Source organism: Pagrus pagrus (assembly GCF_965226575.1).
Source record: "Pagrus pagrus genome assembly, chromosome: 9".
Lineage (NCBI taxonomy): Eukaryota > Metazoa > Chordata > Actinopteri > Spariformes > Sparidae > Pagrus > Pagrus pagrus.
The window spans coordinates 12,975,390-12,993,113 of record NC_140193.1 but is presented as its reverse complement, the minus strand read 5'-3'; the positions used below and the strand labels follow the sequence as shown (position 1 = coordinate 12,993,113).

Here is a 17,724-nt window from a genome sequence, read left to right as displayed (position 1 = left end):
ATCTTCCCCCACATTAAAACATATTTGAAAATGCCATACTTCAGTTAAAATAATAAAACACTGTTTACACTGTATATGTTTTCCAGGTACTATAACTCAAGTGCATCTACAGTATCAAACTAAATCAACATTTCAAAGACGCCGCGATTTAGCATTCACAACTTGTCATGCAGGTGGGCCAGGGACACATTTTGCGGCGCATTTCATGATTTTTTCATGACATTTTTTCTGTTACACTTCAAAATGTGATTTTAATGAGAAAACTGGAGTTGGTGTCATTCATTATTAACGTTATGAAAGGTGAGTGTACCTTGGCGATGGAGAAGATGCGGGTGCTGGAGGGCACAGCAAGTTCCTGTTGCAGGTCCTGGGTGTCGGCCCAGGCTTTCTTGAGTGGCAGCCGGGGCATGAAGCCATCCACTGACGGATGACACATCCTCAGGGCCTTCTGCACGCTCTCCTCAAAGGTCCGACCCACTGCCATCACCTGAATCCAGAAGAGGGAGATGCATGAGAGAAGAACAGGTGTGAGGATAGTGAATAAGCAAGTGGAATGTTTATTCGTGGCTCCTTCCCCCACCTCTCCAACACTCTTCATGGCACTGCCTATTTCATGGGACATGCCCTGGAAGCGGTCCAGGTCCCAGCGGGGGATCTTGGTGACAATGTAATCCAGACTGGGCTCAAAGCAGGCCGTGGTCTTCTGCGATACAGCGTTCTTGATCTCAGGCAGGGGGATGCCCAGAGCCAGCTTAGCAGCAACAAAAGCCAAGGGATACCTGTGAGACATTGACCAAAGGGCAGGGAGCAAAATCTACTAATAGTTTTCGTACCAAATGAGCAGTTTCCAGGTCAGACAACATCACAGTTTTGATGAAGATCATTTCTGTGTGATCATGCTAATAATGCTTAACTCCACAATCGTGGCAAAGGCCTCTGTGTATGGCATGATAGTTGCTAAGAGAACAAGTTTGTTTCTGGGAGAATCTGTCTCAGCCCCACAGTTTGAGACCTGTTTAAAGGAATTGGAGGGCATTTTGTATTTTGAAAGACTGAGGTACAAACTATTTAGGTTTTCAGTATTTGGTACACAGTGTTATAGCACATCAAGGATAAGTAGGACTGTCCCTTCTTATATACTGTAATATGCCCTACAGCATGAAAAACAGTATAATATTAATGGGATGTTCTTTTCTTTTAGTTTTGTATCTTATTTATGGAAGCCCTGAGGGGCGAGCTAGGACATTTTTTATTCTTGGTGATCCATTTTCAATTTTAGATCTAAATTGTTTACTCTCATTTCCTTTTAAATATCTGTATTGCATGATGTTTTCATGAAATACAGATAAAAATAAGGGGAAAAAAAACAGGAGGAACATTTTCTTTGTTATTTTTTTTTCCAGGAGAATTAAAACATTTTCTAAACCAAGTTGGGGAAAAGTTTTTAAATCGAGAGTTGTTTTTTCTCCCTATAAGAATCGGGACTCACTTGCCCCTCAGGGCTTCCTTTTTTTCTTTCTTTTTTTTGATACAGTGCCTTATTATGTACGTAAAACCACTATATGTTTTTTTTTATGATGTTGTACTGACTACTATATTTTGTCTTACTGAAGAGTTCCAAGATCTGTTTGATGTTAAACAATTGTAGAAATCCATTCTCTACATTAAAATCCATTTTATTTTTTATCTTTTAATAAATATCTACATCTTTTAATGGATTACGGCATAGCCCGACCAGATGCCAGTCTAAATTTGACATTTTGTTTTACCATGAAAACTCAGTATTGAATTCCATTGTAAATGACATGAATTTAAGTTGATCTATGTCGCTTTCTATATTCATAGCAAAAGATGCGTTTCCATTATTGCACCCCTGCACAACAACAACCACAGTTTGTACGAGTCAAATTGCCAGACCAGAAACCCTCATGCCTGAGCTCAGCTGATCTGGCCAACTAACTAGTCTAACTAGTGACAGTTGTATTACCAGTCTTCAGCTTGTATGCATGTATTCTCTCACCCGGTGGCTTTGGATGCCAGAGCGGAGCTTCTGGAGAGCCGGGCGTTAACCTCAATGATGCAGTACTCCAGGGACGAAGGGTGCAGGGCGTACTGGATGTTGCATTCACCTACGATGCCAAGGTGACGAACAACTTTGATGGCTGTCTCTCGGAGCATGTGGTACTCCTCGTTGGAGAGCGTCTGACTCGGTGCCACCACTATGGAGTCACCTGAAGCAGAAGAAGAGGAAGGGTTAGGACAAAAAGCTGCTTCAAAATAGTGTCAACAGTCTTGGTTTTGGTTAGAAAGATGGAGATGGAAAAAAGACGCAGAGGAAACAGAGAAAACAAAACACAGATTCTCTTGATGTTGAGTTTTAAGAACATATTGTTTATCACTTTATTTACCAAAACATCAAAGCCTGTGAAGTAAAGTTCAGTATCATTACGAAGCAGCAACAAAATTCAGCATAATAAAACAATTTCTCAATTGGAGTTCATCTATTGTTCTACAGAAGAAGCACAGGGTTTCAGATCAAAAAACACACTTTGTACTTTTATCCTTTGGAACGGATAACGAGCACTCAACCATATTTCACCTTGTGTACTTCAAGTGTGCCAGTCTAAACCCAAAAGCTTAAGTTTGCTGCTCAAGTATTGATTGTCAATGCTTTTCTTAAGCTACAGAAACAAGACAAAAGAAATAAGATAAGGACAACAGCTTTCAAAAATGCCTGTTCATCCATATCCAGGCACACAATAAAATTTGGTCAACGTGAGCAACCTTCCTGATCTGAAAAGAGAAAAAAGAAAACATGCTTGTAGCAGCCTCCCCAGAGAGAGAGAGAGAGAGAGAGAGAGAGAGAGAGAGAGAGAGAGAGAGAGAAAGAGAGGTAGTATGTGTGTTTGTTTGAGGACAACAGAATAAAAAAAGCAAACAGAACTGAATCAAACACAACAGAACAGGATACAGTAAAAAAAAACTGATGTGTTCTTCAGACTATGTGTCAGTACCTGTGTGAATGCCCAGCGGGTCGAAGTTCTCCATGTTGCAGACGGTGACGCAGTTATCAGCCACGTCTCTCACCACTTCATATTCCACCTCCTTCCAGCCCATCAGAGACTTCTCCACCAGGATCTGACTGCTCATGGCCAGAGCCTACACAGAAAACTTCCAATTTAGTAGATGCTGTGTGTCAACATTAACCTTTACACAGAGGGTGGGCACCACACCACAAACACCCGTACAATATAATTCAACACAATAGCTCTGCAGTGTAAATACTGCCATTGGAAAGCTTACAATCATTAGTAATTTCGAGCCCTTGCCCATTATCCAATACTTATCAAAAATGTTTAATAATACGATTCACTATAAAACCGCAATGAAAACACACACTCCCTACACTGACTGATTTTGAGTCATCACCTGAATGAACTCAAAAAGGATCAGAAACGTACTAACAAGAATATAACCAGGGATGCTCTATCTGGATTTTTTTAGCCGATACGATAATCGATAATTACCCGCTTCTCCTAATCCCACATAGATTTTGTACAGAAACAAAAGGAAAGTGACATTTTTGTAACTACAATAAATGTTTGTTTGTTTTGATTCTACTGTTTACATATAACATGTTTGTAGCCTCCCTCACTATCAGAAAAAGATTTATAAATTGTCTGAAATAAACAGAACCTTTTGTATTTAGAACTCCATCTCTGCCCTGTACTTGATACAAACCAATGGGACAACCACTGAACATAGCCTGCAATAGAAATATTTGCCACTGAAACTTCCCAATGAAACAAAAAATAAGCACTTGGAAAAGCTGCAGAACAGACAGTTCATTTTGCAGCCTGTGATCACAGATTAGAACCAATTGAGCTGTCAGACATAATGCTGGATACTGGACGAGCACAAAAGAATGTTGCTTGGCAACAGCAAACTACTCCTTTCCTTTGCGGAGCACCAAAGAAACATTTCAAAACCATTTCAAAGCTTTTATCTCTGTTCAGGTTAATGCTGTTAACATGGGTAGAAGGTGTAAAACTAAAGAAGTTTGTCAGTGAAAGAATTGAAGAAAAATGCTTCAAATTCTGATTTGAGCAATCATGAGTAGAGGGAAAAAATATTACAGAGATTAACCATCATACAGTAATTGTATCTACACTGTCCCAACTCTGCACCAGTTATTCTGACCTTGTGGGCGGTGTCCTCCAGCTTTTCTTTGTTGGCACACAGACCAGAGCCCAGACCTCCCAGGGCATAGGCCGATCGTAACATTACTGGGTAACCAATCTTCTCTGCGGCTTTCAAGGCATTAGATACCTGAAAGATTAAAAAAAAAAAAAAATCAAAACTGTTAACACATGATTTAAACACACAAAACGCAGAATTCGTCTACTGCAATTTGCTTTAGTTCATAGAAAGAAGATTATCTTTTTCTGTTGGTATTGGTTCCTTACCGATTCCACAGCGATACTGGGTGCAATCTTCTCATTGATCTCCATCAGTTTGTCAGCAAAAAGCTGTCTGTCCTCTGTGGCCATGATGGACTCCACTGGGGTTCCTAGGACCTTCACACCATACTTCTCCAGGACGCCACGCTGGAATAATTCGACTCCTGGCCACCGCAAAAACACCAGTTCACACAGATGATAAAGATACAGGCAACTTAAAAAAACACAAACTTATATGCACAAGCAAGTCGAAAAGTGGAAAAACTTCATGAGTTGCACATATGATTGGTGTAAGTAATTTTAGTGTTGGTGCCTTGCAAAGAGCACCTTTAACCACTGAAACACAATCTATATTTTCCCCTTCTTGATCTCCACATTGATGCCAACAATTGTACACGTCTCACCGCAGTTGAGTGCAGTCTGTCCACCCATGGATAGTAGGATGCCGTCCGGACGCTCGGTCTTGATGACTTCAGTTACAAAGTCTGGCGTGACAGGCAGGAAGTAGACGGAGTCAGCCTGCTTGCTGCCAACCTCATTGGTCTGAACCGAGGCAATGTTTGGGTTCATAAGCACTGTTTTCAGGTTCTCCTCCTACAAAACCATATGAAGATAGATTTGGTAGAAATTACAGCCTTGCATACTGAACATATCTAGAGTAAAATAATGCCAAATAGCTGACGTGTTGCTAGCTCCATCTGACATGAAATCAACTTCTTCTTTGCCGCTCTACAATAGTAGTTGCCAGGGGCAGCACAGCACAACTTCCTGTGTTGGTTTTTAGAGCAGCGAAGAAGAATTCATTTCTGGTGTGTAACGTTAGCAGAGCTAATAGAGCTAACTGGGAAGTACCAGGGTCCTGTTTCTAAATTACGCAATATCGGATCAGTGCATAGACTCAAGTACTCGCCAATACCGATCAGCAGCATTTCCAATACTTGTATTGCAATTGGAACAAGTCTAAACTGCATGCTCAGGTGTCATGATGATGATGACACTTTTTTGTGGGTTACAGCTAATTTATTGTTTTAAATCTTACCTTCATGGCCTTGATGGCCTGAGACCCAGAGTAGTCGAACTCTCCAGCCTGACCAATAGACAGACCACCAGAGCCCAGAACGAGCACCTTTGACACCTGCATTAACACGTTAAACAGCATGTAATACAGTATACACTCCATTTGCAATGAAACACAGAAACATTAATTGTCTTTAACATGGCTGACCTGACGTGAAAATCTTTGACATGCATTTCAGTTACTTAAATACTTCTCACTTATAAATCATTGTAATGATGTTATGTAGTCTGGTTCTCAACTGCTATTTTCCTATAAAGTGAAATGTGGATACATTCTCTAATAACTTTTTAATACGCTCAAAGAGTTAATCAAAGTCCTGGTAAACCTTGATCCTGTGCTACCCGTAAAGTTAGAGTTGAATCTGCTCCACCTGTTAGATGTACAGTACCTTGGCTCTGGGAGGGAGGTCCGGTTTCTTGGGCATGACGGACATGATGTTTGCATCCTTTCCTTTCTTGATCAGAGATATGAAGGTATCGAAGAGGAACTGTGGAAACAAAGACAGATGCCAGAATAACAACAGTTTGAATAGCATATTAACAGAGGAGCCCACACTTTCAGGTTTTGCTACTTTCATACTGCCGATTGAACAAACATTGTTCATTACTTAATGTATTCAAAACACCCTGGTGGTTGATATAAAGATCAAGCTCTGCCTGAGGGTACATGGTTTTGGTTTTGGATAGATTTCTCTAAACCATCTGACACCCAAGGTCACTTGTGTGTACTTCTGAAGTGCCTTTAGGAAACTTTGGCATTAAAATGTTCAAAAAATGAATATTCTAAAATGTTTTTTTGGCAGAAAAGATCCTTCTTAATGGTAGGATTGAACTTTTTTTAGAAAAGGACTGAATGAGCCAACTGATAGTAACAAAGTAAATGCTGTGTTTAACACCACAACAAATCAAAAGACCAAGTTCTTACGCAACTTATTCAGATCTGGAAATATAATGGAAAGTAGTTAAAGTATCTATATAAAGTAATCACTGGCATCATTTACAACACAGTAGAAAGTATGAGTGAGCTGTGGTTATTTTCAAACAGTCTCACACAGTTATAATTACCAGATGGGCAAAATTCCACTGTTTTTGTGTTATTAAATGCATCAATGTCTGATAGAAAAAAACACAAAATTATAAATATATATAAAATATTGCAATTCCCTTACAGTCAAGGCCATAAAATATCTGTTATGGACACAGTGCAGAATGTTTGTGAAGCCCCCCAAAAAAGTCTAACCCAGGTGGTAAGAATTCTCCCGCAGAGCTGTCAAGAAGACTCTTGTCATTATTCTGCCTTAGTGTGACAGAGGTTGTAACATACTTTGACCGGGACTTGAACTACAGTCCTTGGCTGCCATGTGGGAGACGAGAACTGTAGCACAGAATCATCAGCGCTTTATTGTCGGGACAGAAACAGGCAGACAGTGGTCTTCCCAAACACCTGTGGCCCTGCTGCAGTCAAACATCATCTTTCACTGACAGTGATGTTGCCACTGGTTATATAATCTATTATTTTTATACCAATATGTCTGGTTTACATACCATTAAATACACATAAACAAATTACATTCAGAGCCACCTGAATGCTACTTGCAGCTTTTATTTTTTACAACACTACTTTAGACTTACACAAGTCCTGTTTCAATGGAAGATTTCAACTTTCACTTAAGTTGCATCCTGTAAAGATTCCTTTACTTAAATTTAGTATATCATTCAGGTACCTTATATAGCAAAGTCTTTAATTACCTCTGTGTCAGTGGGACCGCCTTTAGCCTCCGGGTGGAACTGGGCGGTGAAGACAGGCTTAGTGTTGTGCATGATGCCCTGCAAAATATGCAGAGGGAGATATAAGGAAACTAAACTAAAGCTGATTGTATTCTGCATTTCATTTGTCAACTTTTCAGAGCTCTATTTTAGTTAAATGTTGTTATTTTATAAACTAAGGTCTTTCTTATGTGCGTGACTAGATTCAATCTCTAAGAAAAACTGGTGCTTTTAACTCAAAAGAGAACAAAAATGTTAAAGTGCCCCATTGTTTTCAAAAAAGACTTTCACACAGAGAGAAATCAACCTCATTCGTGCCATCATTGGCATTGATGAAAAGTGGACTCCACCCCGGGGGCAGGGACTCGCTGTCTATGCCGTAGCCGTGGTTCTGTGCCGTAATGAAGGCCTGACCCGTCATCACATTCAGCACCGGCTGGTTCTGCCCTCTGGGGAACCACAGAAATGCATAAAGCACAAAATATATTCATGATTTCTGAAAGGGAAACAGAGTTTTAAAAAAGCACTGAAACCAGACAAAACCTTGATAAAAACAGCGTGATGTACAGCGAGACTTAAAGGTTCCCTGTGGATTTTTAGACCTCTTGTCACACTATGGAGCTTTTTCAATGAGTGCGATATGATAATGGTGTCATACTATTCCACTGATAAACCGGTGCTGCAATGCGCCAATTCAACACATTTTTTAGGATACACACAATACATTTTGGTTCCTAACACTGGATGCAAACATAAGTTTCGTTTGTTCACGCTACGGGGCCTTTTTAAATCTTAATGAGGATTCTTAAAGAGCATTCATATTGTGTCTTAATTAGCAATTAAAGAGTTCACCTGTTGCCCATAGGTAGCTTATATGATTTTGCTCCGGCAGCCAGAGCTGTTATCTGGTTGCCCATACATATCCCAAACACTGGCTGGGGACGATCACCCTCCAGAACCTTCACAGAACAAACACATACAGATAAAATCAGTTACAAGGTACGCTGAAGATCATGACATAAATAAATGATCTTCTTGTATACGAATGAATGATTCTTCAAACACAATACATCGAAATCAGAAGCATCATCCAAATAAATAAACAAAAACATTACAGCAGATAAAAAGAACAGATACACAGACACAGCCCCCAAGGCACAAGACACAATACTGAAATCCAAGCAAAAACAAACAAAATGTAAAAGGAATCAAAAACTACATCTGCATCCATTAGTGCCAAACTCTGTATATTTGATCTAGTTCATAAGTCAATAGTATAAATAAAAATATATAAAAACAATATGTGTGAAGGCTTGGTGACTTCAAGAGTAAACAAGGTTCCTTAATAATATGACTCTCCAAACATTCTTTGCTTGTAATTGACAATAATACATAAAAATGAGTGTAAAAATATTGTTTATGGATGTAATATCCTTGCTGAGTCTTCGTAGCGCAGAAGAACACAACCTGTAGCACTATAAATAACAAACACTCTTTGTGCTCAAATCTCACATGGTGCACAAACACAAAATAAAGTTTAAAATCTTCTGAAGCTCAAAAATACTCAAACAGCACCATGTCCTACCTTGCGGACATTTTCCACAAGCGTGTTGGCCAGGGACGGATCTCCTGGTCCGTTGGAGATGAACAGGCCGTCGTATTCTAGACTCATCAAGTCTTGATTCCACGGTACAAGGTGGACCTCTGCACCCCTCTGCACAAAGAGACACATGGAGTATGTTTGCAGAAGTTTTACAACTTTTGCTATGATGTATTTTGTGCTACAAACTTCATCTTCAGCCACCATAGAAAAGCAATCATCACTTTTTATAGATCATGGATACTAATGTACTTTACCCTTTATTAATATTACTAATTATTTGACAAATGAGAATGTTCAGACGACCAGACACTCACCAACAGACCAATAAAAAACAAATAAAGGAAAAAAAAAAAAATTATGATTTTGGATGACTTCCTATTACAACCAATTACAAGCTAATATCAACACTATAAATAACAAACAGTTGGATGACACAAATAGATACTGCATGATGTTTCATTTTATTTCAGAAGCTAGTTAGACCTACATTACTACCTCAGAGTCATTTGAGGCAACGTGTGTGATCTACTGAGGATGCACACTCAACCACAACTTCCTCTGCATTCATTCTCACCTTAACCAGCAGGCGGATGATGTTATGTTTAATACCACAATCAACTGCCACCACCTTTATTGGGTTTCCTTTTCCAAAAACCTTGGTTTCCTGAAAGGCCGGGGAAACACAGAGAGGTTAGCACCAATCAACAACACTTGTAGGCAATGTAAATATGACCTGAGTTCTTCTATTGTACGTGGCAGCTGTTACCTTGGTTGAGACCTCTGCCACCAGGTTTTCCTGGTTGGGGTCAGATATCTCGACAGGCTGCCCATCAAATTCAATCTTCCCTAAAACTGTGCCCTGAGGAGAAATCACAATCAAAACAACACTGAGTGATCAACAAATCTATTTGTAAAAGCTGTAGCAGCTCAGACTTTTGTATTTACCTTGTCTCTGATGACCTTGGTCAGCATCCGGGTGTCTATTCCAAACAGTGCAGGAACCTTTACAGAAGAAAAGTAACATTTGTAAATTTACCAGCAGCTGAATCCGACTCTAAGAGGAGCAGGAGGATGTTTGGTGATTTGAATCCCAACCTTCTCTTCTTGTAGCCATTGTCCCAAAGACTTTACAGAGTTCCAGTGGCTGTACTCATTGCTGTAGTCTTGAACCAGAAGACCAGATACCTAAATACCAAACACAACACCAGCCTTAAAAAGAGATTATTTATTTGATTATCATATAGTCTATAAAATGTCTATGAAAACCCAAACAGTATCCAGTTTACTATTACAGGAGACTAAGATCCAACTTGTATTTTCTGCATCAGCATGGCCTCAGGGGTGTGCGTACAGCTCGTGCCAACATGTGTGAAAACGTCATTGTATGCAGACACCCAATGTAGTGTAAACAGAACCATGTGCGCGTCGGCTACAATTAAAGGGTGAGTCCACCAAATTTACACATTAAAGTGTGTTTACAGGTCTAGTGGAGTACGACCATAAATGTGAAAAAAGTACTGTAGTATAAGGCCTTTTGTGGCTCCACAGGATGCCACATATAATCTCATAAATTACCTCCATTGATGTCACTCGGTGGCTAAGTTGCATTGTGGGTAATGTAGGCACCAGGCTTTGAAAAGGTGATACCTCTGGTTCTGCTGTATCGATTTTGATCTTTTGTTTTTAAACAGTCCATAATGAGACCAACAGTGTTATAAGAGTGCAATGCTAGAGCAGGGGACTGCTTTATAACATATAACGAAGTATCTTGTTACAAATGTATCAACATAAAATACAACATACTTGTATGCGAAAATGTATTCAATTAAAATTCAAGTAATATGTCAATTATAAAATACAAAAAGATGTTCTATACAAATTTATATTATTACATTTTAGCCATTTACTAGCCATTTAAGCTATTAAGTAGGTCAATTAGCTGGATATTGTTGGGTCAGTTGTTAAATAGTGACAGACGGGAGCTCTGCAGCTTAAATTAAGTCATAATATTGTCTTATTTAGTTGAAAGATAATTCAGGTAACTTGGTGTTTTCTCTTTCTTTTCCTTGAACTCCTAATGTAGCCTTCTCCGATTTTGCATCAAACATGAGTCAAGTTAGTGGTTAAAACTGTTTTTTAATGGTCCAAAGAATTTAAGATCTAATAAATGATTAACTGATAATCGATTGTTAAGGGAGCTGACTATCGATCAAGAAATTGATTCAAATTTGCATCCCTAGTGTGGACCAAGGTGGAACACAGACAGACCAAGATTACCATTCCATGAGCCACAACGCTAGCATGGCTAAAAATTGATATTGATTGATGTTGGTTTATTTTCCGTTGATTAACCATTTGTCTAACACTTAATATTCTGTTGTTATTATGTGTTACTTATGTGGAACGCTACTACGTTTTCAGGAAGTTTTGGGGAAAAAAAACATATTTAATTTGTATTAAATTCATCACAGCACTGAGGCCTCCACAAAGCCCGAAACCCTCAAACAACTGCTAACGTTCCTACCTGGATGCGCTCTGACTCCACATATTTTCTCAGGCCGAGCTCATCCAGCGCCTGGGTGTTGGGTACCCCATAGTTTCCGACAATAGGGTAGGTTAGGGTGAGGATCTGACCTCTGTAGCTGGGGTCAGTCAGAGCCTCAGGGTACCTACAGCAGGGAAACAGCCGGATAAATATGGAAGAATACTGTGATGTAGTAATGAAGCGCATCGTCCCTTAAAATGCAAAGTTGTCAAGCTTAAAACAAGGTTGATATTTTGCTATCCTGAAATCTGACCTGTGCTTGTTTGTCTAAAATCTAATGTAGTTCTACTCAGGTCAGCATGTCTCGTTCTTACCCCACCAGTCCAGTATTGAAGACCAGCTCCCCGGCTACAGAGGCATCATGCCCAAAGGAAAACCCTTTCATCCTGGTGCCATCCTCCAAGACTAGGTGAGCTGTCTGGGCCTGGGAGTACAAACAGAGGAGGCAGATGCAGAGCAAAATCTCACCCAAGAATAATACATTCTCTTTTTATGAAGCATGTTTGGAGAGACCAAAGCAAAACTTTGAAAAGGATGTGTTGTAGACTTTGAATTTAGGAGTGTTGGCCACCAGTGAGCCTCTGGGAGTTCGTGCTGAACTTGCAGGCCCGGTGTGAATTGTGCTGTGAATGCTGAGACCGACAAATCTGTTCTTCTGTTCTCTGTGTGTATGTGTGTGTGTGTGTGTGTGTGTGTGTGTTTGTTAAACATGTGAATATAAAAGGTCGGTAACCCTGTACGACCTCCAGTCAGTGGCTATCATTAGTAAACTTTGTCTCTCTTACAAAACACTAAATCACAGATACATAATTTAGTATATATTGATAAATACAGTGGTGATGTATACAATCCACTGAGACCTGCCTGAGATAAAGACGTTTTTCAGGCTCAAAAGTTGATTAAATTCTAGCCTTGGAAAATGAAACAAAACCATCCACCACCATTACCAAAAAATATGAGACATTTTCTGGGAAGAGTGACCGAGAGAAAGCTGTTGCAATCAGGGCGTTATCTCCAACATGATGCAATTCTTTTAATGATGAACACACATGATGCACCCAAGTCCAGCATCCATGCTACACATTGTCTGAGACAAGACTCTGAAACTCTCATCAACTAACTAACACAGATATCTTTTTTGTTTGACGCTTCTCTGAGGTGACACGTACCAAGTTTCACCGTTCCAAACTGCACTGAAAATCAGGCAATTTCCTGCATGCTTTCTGAATGGCATAAGCACATGTGTCAGAGAAATAACTCCCTACGTTCAACTGAATCAAATGTAGCTACCTGTCAATTCGGGGTAGTGATAGTCTATCAGAAAGGACTTAATTCATTGCAATTCCAGCTTTTCAACTTACTCACGCAGCTGCATTCCGCACACCATGCTGCAGCGTTATTTCTGATGCAAGAGCGAGTCTGGTAAATTAAAACACGTCTAAATTATGTTAAAATAAGAACTTTTGTGTGTTGGAGCTGTGCCGAATCTGGCCTTAGCCTCTGTTGTGCTTACAAAAAAGCTTTAATAACTGTTTACATGTCTCTAAATGTGTGTGCAGGCAAAGCATCACAGACTTGATAGATTTTTCAACGGGATTCGGCTCCAAGTCCAGAGGCATATGGCGGTGTTAGCGCTGGTTTGGCTGGACTTCTGGGAAAGTTTCAACTCAAAAGACAACAAGTGTTTTAACTCGCACATGTTTTTTTCTTACCTTCACACTAAAATGCTGAGTAGTCTGAAGTCTCAGCCAGGCCGACGTGTTTCCCACTCTTCTGCCCACCGCACATCCTTGTCTCAGGGATTTAACAACGCTGTAAGCTAACAGGATTTTTGTCATGTTAGCCTCAGTTACTCTGTTGCTAAACTCGCAAAGACGTGAATGAGAAGCTACCCGATATAAAACAATGAAATGAAAACACTGTCGCACAAACTGCTAACTTTCCAACTATGTGTATATTCCCTTTGAAAACAGATGAATGGCTGAGATTCAGGGCCTCCCCCTCGTGCTAAACAGAAAGTTCAACTGGCGCTGGGAAAGTTCATCGTGATTGGTCGTCGGGGGAGTTGTTTTACTCACCGCATGAAGCGCTCAGCGTTTTGATTGGTGTAGAGGGAAAACGCCTACTTTTTGTCGAATAAGAGGGATGAACCTGTGGATTTCATCTGTTGAAACACACGATAGTAGGTGTGAACATTGAAGTGGTTCTGCAAGCTCAAGAATTTTAACTGTTTCTGGTGCATCAAAATATGCATATAATATTTGTTGTTTGAATTCATTACCTCTCTAATTAACAGTGTTGTAAAAAAAAAAAGAAAAAAAAAAAGAAAGAAAGAAATTATACTTGAGTAAAAGTAAAGATATTGTGATAAAACATTCCTTCACCCATACCAATAGTGCTTGAGTAAGAGTTTTATGTGTGAGAAACATTCAAAAATGTGATGAAATAACAGTTTGGTAGTTATGTCAAGTATTGTGCTGCAGTGATATCTACTGGAACACCAACCCTGCGAACCAATACTCACACCACCATACTAATAAGTGTGCCAGGAAAACATTTAATATGTCCCAGTATGAAGTATGTGAAATGCAATATGCATCCAGAAATACCTGTCCTACTACATCCAGTCGTATTTTACAATATGGAAGCCAGCATGCTTTTCCAGCTATACTGACCCTCAATCCTCTGCGCGGTGGAAGATATTGTACGTCACAGTGTGCGACGTGAATACAAACAAAGCAGAGAGACCACAAACGCTTGATAGCTCACTTGACAGAATGACCGACACCACAATGACAGATTAAAGCACATTCAAGTGTAATTACTACGTTCTTTGGGCTCCAAAATTTCATGCTAAGGCTCCAACGGATATAGAAGTGAGAGGGTAAAAGTTCAAGCCGCACTGTCACGATGAAGTAGTGTGTCCCAGTTGAATGCATACAGCATGGAACAGTATGTACTTTGTAAGGGTAGCTGCAGTATGTATTAAAAGTACATACTGCACCCTAACACTCCCCTAGTAGTTCAGCGAGTTGCCTGGCTAACTGAGCTAACATGGATGTCTAAGGCAAATACAATTAGCAGCAGTTAGCAGTTACACTGGTGATCTCCCGATTTGATGGGAGTGTGAATTCAACACGTGGCTAATTCTTACATATTGCACCTTTAAAGTATTTTATATTAAATGTACTTAAGCATCAAAAGTAGTCTTCTGGCGATAAATGTACTTGAGTACCACAAATACAAGTAAAAGTAAATTATACATAAATTAACATATATGTATACTGTGGGTCAAGCGTTTATCAGAACTTTTTTATTGGATTGCTGATAAACTGATTTAGATAATGCACTGTTTTGACTCAAAGGCAGCATGTAACCTGTTGAGTTACTAGTAACTAAAGATATTCGATATATATAGTGAGTAAAAAGTGCATTATTTGCCTCCAAAGCGTAGTGTAGTGGAAGTATAAAGTAGCATAAAAAGGAAATACTCAAGTAAAGTACAGTCATTTGAAATTGTACTTAAGTGCAGCACTTCAGGAAATGTATTTAGTTACATTCAATCACTTCAAATTGAATGATTTTATATCCATATTTAGAGTCAGTGGTGGACTGTAACTAAGTAGCTACATTTACTCAAGTACTTAAGTAGAGTTCTGAGGTTCTTGTACTTTACTCGGTCACTCTATTACATTTTAAGGCAAATATTGTACTTTTTACACCTCTATGTTTATTTTATAACTTTAGTTACTAGTTACTTTGCAGATTACATACTGCATGAGAGCCAAAGTAGCAAATTTTAAAATTAATGTATTTCATCGGCAACCTGGTTAAAGAAAAAACAACACTGATTCACCCTGGCCAATAATCACTCATCTCATATTATACAGTGCAAATACAATGAATAATGTACTTTTATTTGCACTTTTGATACTTAAGTACATTTGATATCAAATCCTTTGAGACTTTTTCTCAATTACTGTTCAAATGGGTGACTTTTACCAAATTAATATTTTAACACAATATCTTTACTTTTACTCAAGTACGACTTTTTTGGTACTTTTTACAATACTTGTTAGAGTACTAGATTATTTACTGTATATCATTACTACATTTAAGTATGTTTTTGTTGGGTTTGAACACCACTATCAAGGCTAACTTGAAACCTGAAATAACCTTTTTGAAGAAAAATGCTCAAATTCTCCATTTCAACAGCCCCGTCTTTCTTTCTGTTTCTATTCTGATGATATGAAAGAAAAAGTGCCACATTGACAACTTTCGAAATGTCTACACATGAGGAAATATTGATTTCATAAATAGCTAGCATTTTCAGGCATTGAAAAGGAACTGAAAGAAACAGCATGCTGACTGAGAATGAATCCACCTGCTTACAGCAAACTTGTGTGTAGTGCTTTCAGTGCAACAAACTCTTTACAGCCTTTTCTTTGAGGCCAGTTGCCTGCAAAAAAAAAAAAAAAGAACAGTCAAACTGGCTGTGGACAGGCTGCACGGTGGTGGGATTAGAGTGGTCTGTGTGTATTTGCTGATCACTGCAAGACCGGTCCTCTGTGGAGAAGGCTGCCTGACTGCCACTCTGCTGGGTTCAGCAGTCTGAACAAAGTGGGTGTGAGCAATAGGACCTGTGTAGATCAGGAAAAACCTCCACTCTCCAGAAATTGGACTCGGAACAATAGTCTTTGCTCTCTTTGTAAATGAGTAAAAGACGTGATGCCATTTGCAAATCTTTCAACACTAAAATGCGTCAGTGTGTTGCTGAATTTCCTTACATGTACCTACTTGTAAAAATACACAGTTAAGTTGGTATACTTTGTGTAGATCCTCTGTATTTGTCTAAAGTCATCCTCCCTGCTTAACTACGGATCATGTTCCCCCTCGTAGTCCAACTTTAGGTGGTGGTCCTGCTGTGGAGCACTGGTGACATCCAGTGGTAACATTTGCAATAAAGCTTCAGTGGGACTTAAAGCCAGTAAACAGTGTTGTAGTGGCACACTTCATGTGTAGGTGACAGTGCAGCTCTATATTTATATGAGTTATAGTAACAACTGAGAGGCCTCTGGGATCGTTTAGCTGCCAGCCTGTAACAGCTTTACAGCTGACATGACACCTACATTAGTTTTTATGGGGACCACAGATTATATCTATGTAATGTAGGAAGTGATGCATTCAAGTACAGGATTTGTCAGTATATATACACTACAAGATGTGTACTCTCCACAAAGTATCACTGCTCATTTCGCTGTAAAACAGCCGAAGAGCCTGCACTGGTTTTCGGTGTCCAACAGTGTATAACTCTTGTGGCAGTGGGCTATTTTGTGTTGGACATAAAATCACAGAAGGTTCTTAGGTTAACTAAAGCAGCCAGACACAATTAAAGAAATGTAATGGATCATTTTCTGCCTGATTAGAGGCTCCAACAATTAAAGCTTGTTCTAAAAAATTGGATAGACTGTGTAACCAGACTGACCGCAGTGATGGAATGTAACTAAGTGTTGTACTGTACTGTACAGTTTTGAAATACTGGTACTTTACTTGAGTATTTCAATTCTTTCTTCTACTTTATACTTCAACTCAGCTACATTGTGGAGAAAAACATTGTACTTTTCACTCCACTAGATGTATTTGATAACTTTACTCATTTTCTGTGACCATATAGTACACTTGATTATATTTAACATTTTATGCCACTTCAAAGGGTAACTCCACCATTTTTTTATTTTTTTTTACATTAAAGTGTGTTTACAGGTTTTGGCGTGTACTACTGCATATGTGATAAAAAATTAGTATAAAGCCTTTTGTAACTCCAGGTGAAGCTGCATGTCATTTGATAAATTGCCAGTTTTGAAAACCACTCTACTGGTCTATTGCACTCCAATAACACTGTTCTCAGGAGTGCCATGTTACAGTCATTATGGACAGTTTACAAACACAGATTTTACCCACTGAGTGACATCAATGGAGGCAATGTATCACATGCAGCTTCCTCTGGAGCCACAAAAAGCCTCATACTACTTTTTTTTTCACATATGCAGTAGTACTCCCCAAGACCTGTAAACACTTCAATGTGTTAAATTGGTGAAGTGTCTGTAACTAATGTCTCACATTAGCAGATTTCACTGATACCTTAATTTAGAAAACAGACCTCACTACATGCTACTATTTCTTTCTGATTCTTCACTTACTTAACACTCACTTAAAAGTTGTCAAATCGTGAAGTAGATCTTAGCCTGTTCTAATATTTTCAGACAGCGAGA

General features: G+C 39.1%; 1 protein-coding gene across 1 annotated transcript in view; it reads right to left on the bottom strand.

Annotated features, from left to right (window-relative positions):
* cps1 (carbamoyl-phosphate synthase 1, mitochondrial) overlaps positions 1-13,464 on the bottom strand; it is a 53,045-nt gene extending 39,581 nt beyond the window's left edge. Inside the window, exons 1-20 of the mRNA XM_084361894.1 lie at positions 13,165-13,464; positions 11,767-11,876; positions 11,432-11,576; positions 10,003-10,092; positions 9,853-9,909; positions 9,674-9,766; positions 9,482-9,571; positions 8,890-9,018; positions 8,157-8,263; positions 7,612-7,753; positions 7,287-7,364; positions 5,927-6,025; positions 5,500-5,595; positions 4,865-5,054; positions 4,467-4,624; positions 4,201-4,329; positions 3,015-3,159; positions 2,021-2,231; positions 581-779; positions 311-487 (exon numbers count right to left, since the gene is read on the bottom strand). Coding sequence (XP_084218020.1) covers positions 311-487; positions 581-779; positions 2,021-2,231; positions 3,015-3,159; positions 4,201-4,329; positions 4,467-4,624; positions 4,865-5,054; positions 5,500-5,595; positions 5,927-6,025; positions 7,287-7,364; positions 7,612-7,753; positions 8,157-8,263; positions 8,890-9,018; positions 9,482-9,571; positions 9,674-9,766; positions 9,853-9,909; positions 10,003-10,092; positions 11,432-11,576; positions 11,767-11,876; positions 13,165-13,290 — 2,571 coding nt within the window. The 5' untranslated portion in view covers positions 13,291-13,464. The remainder of the gene's footprint in view (positions 1-310; positions 488-580; positions 780-2,020; positions 2,232-3,014; positions 3,160-4,200; positions 4,330-4,466; positions 4,625-4,864; positions 5,055-5,499; positions 5,596-5,926; positions 6,026-7,286; positions 7,365-7,611; positions 7,754-8,156; positions 8,264-8,889; positions 9,019-9,481; positions 9,572-9,673; positions 9,767-9,852; positions 9,910-10,002; positions 10,093-11,431; positions 11,577-11,766; positions 11,877-13,164) is intronic.
* Positions 13,465-17,724: the final 4,260 nt, after the last annotated feature.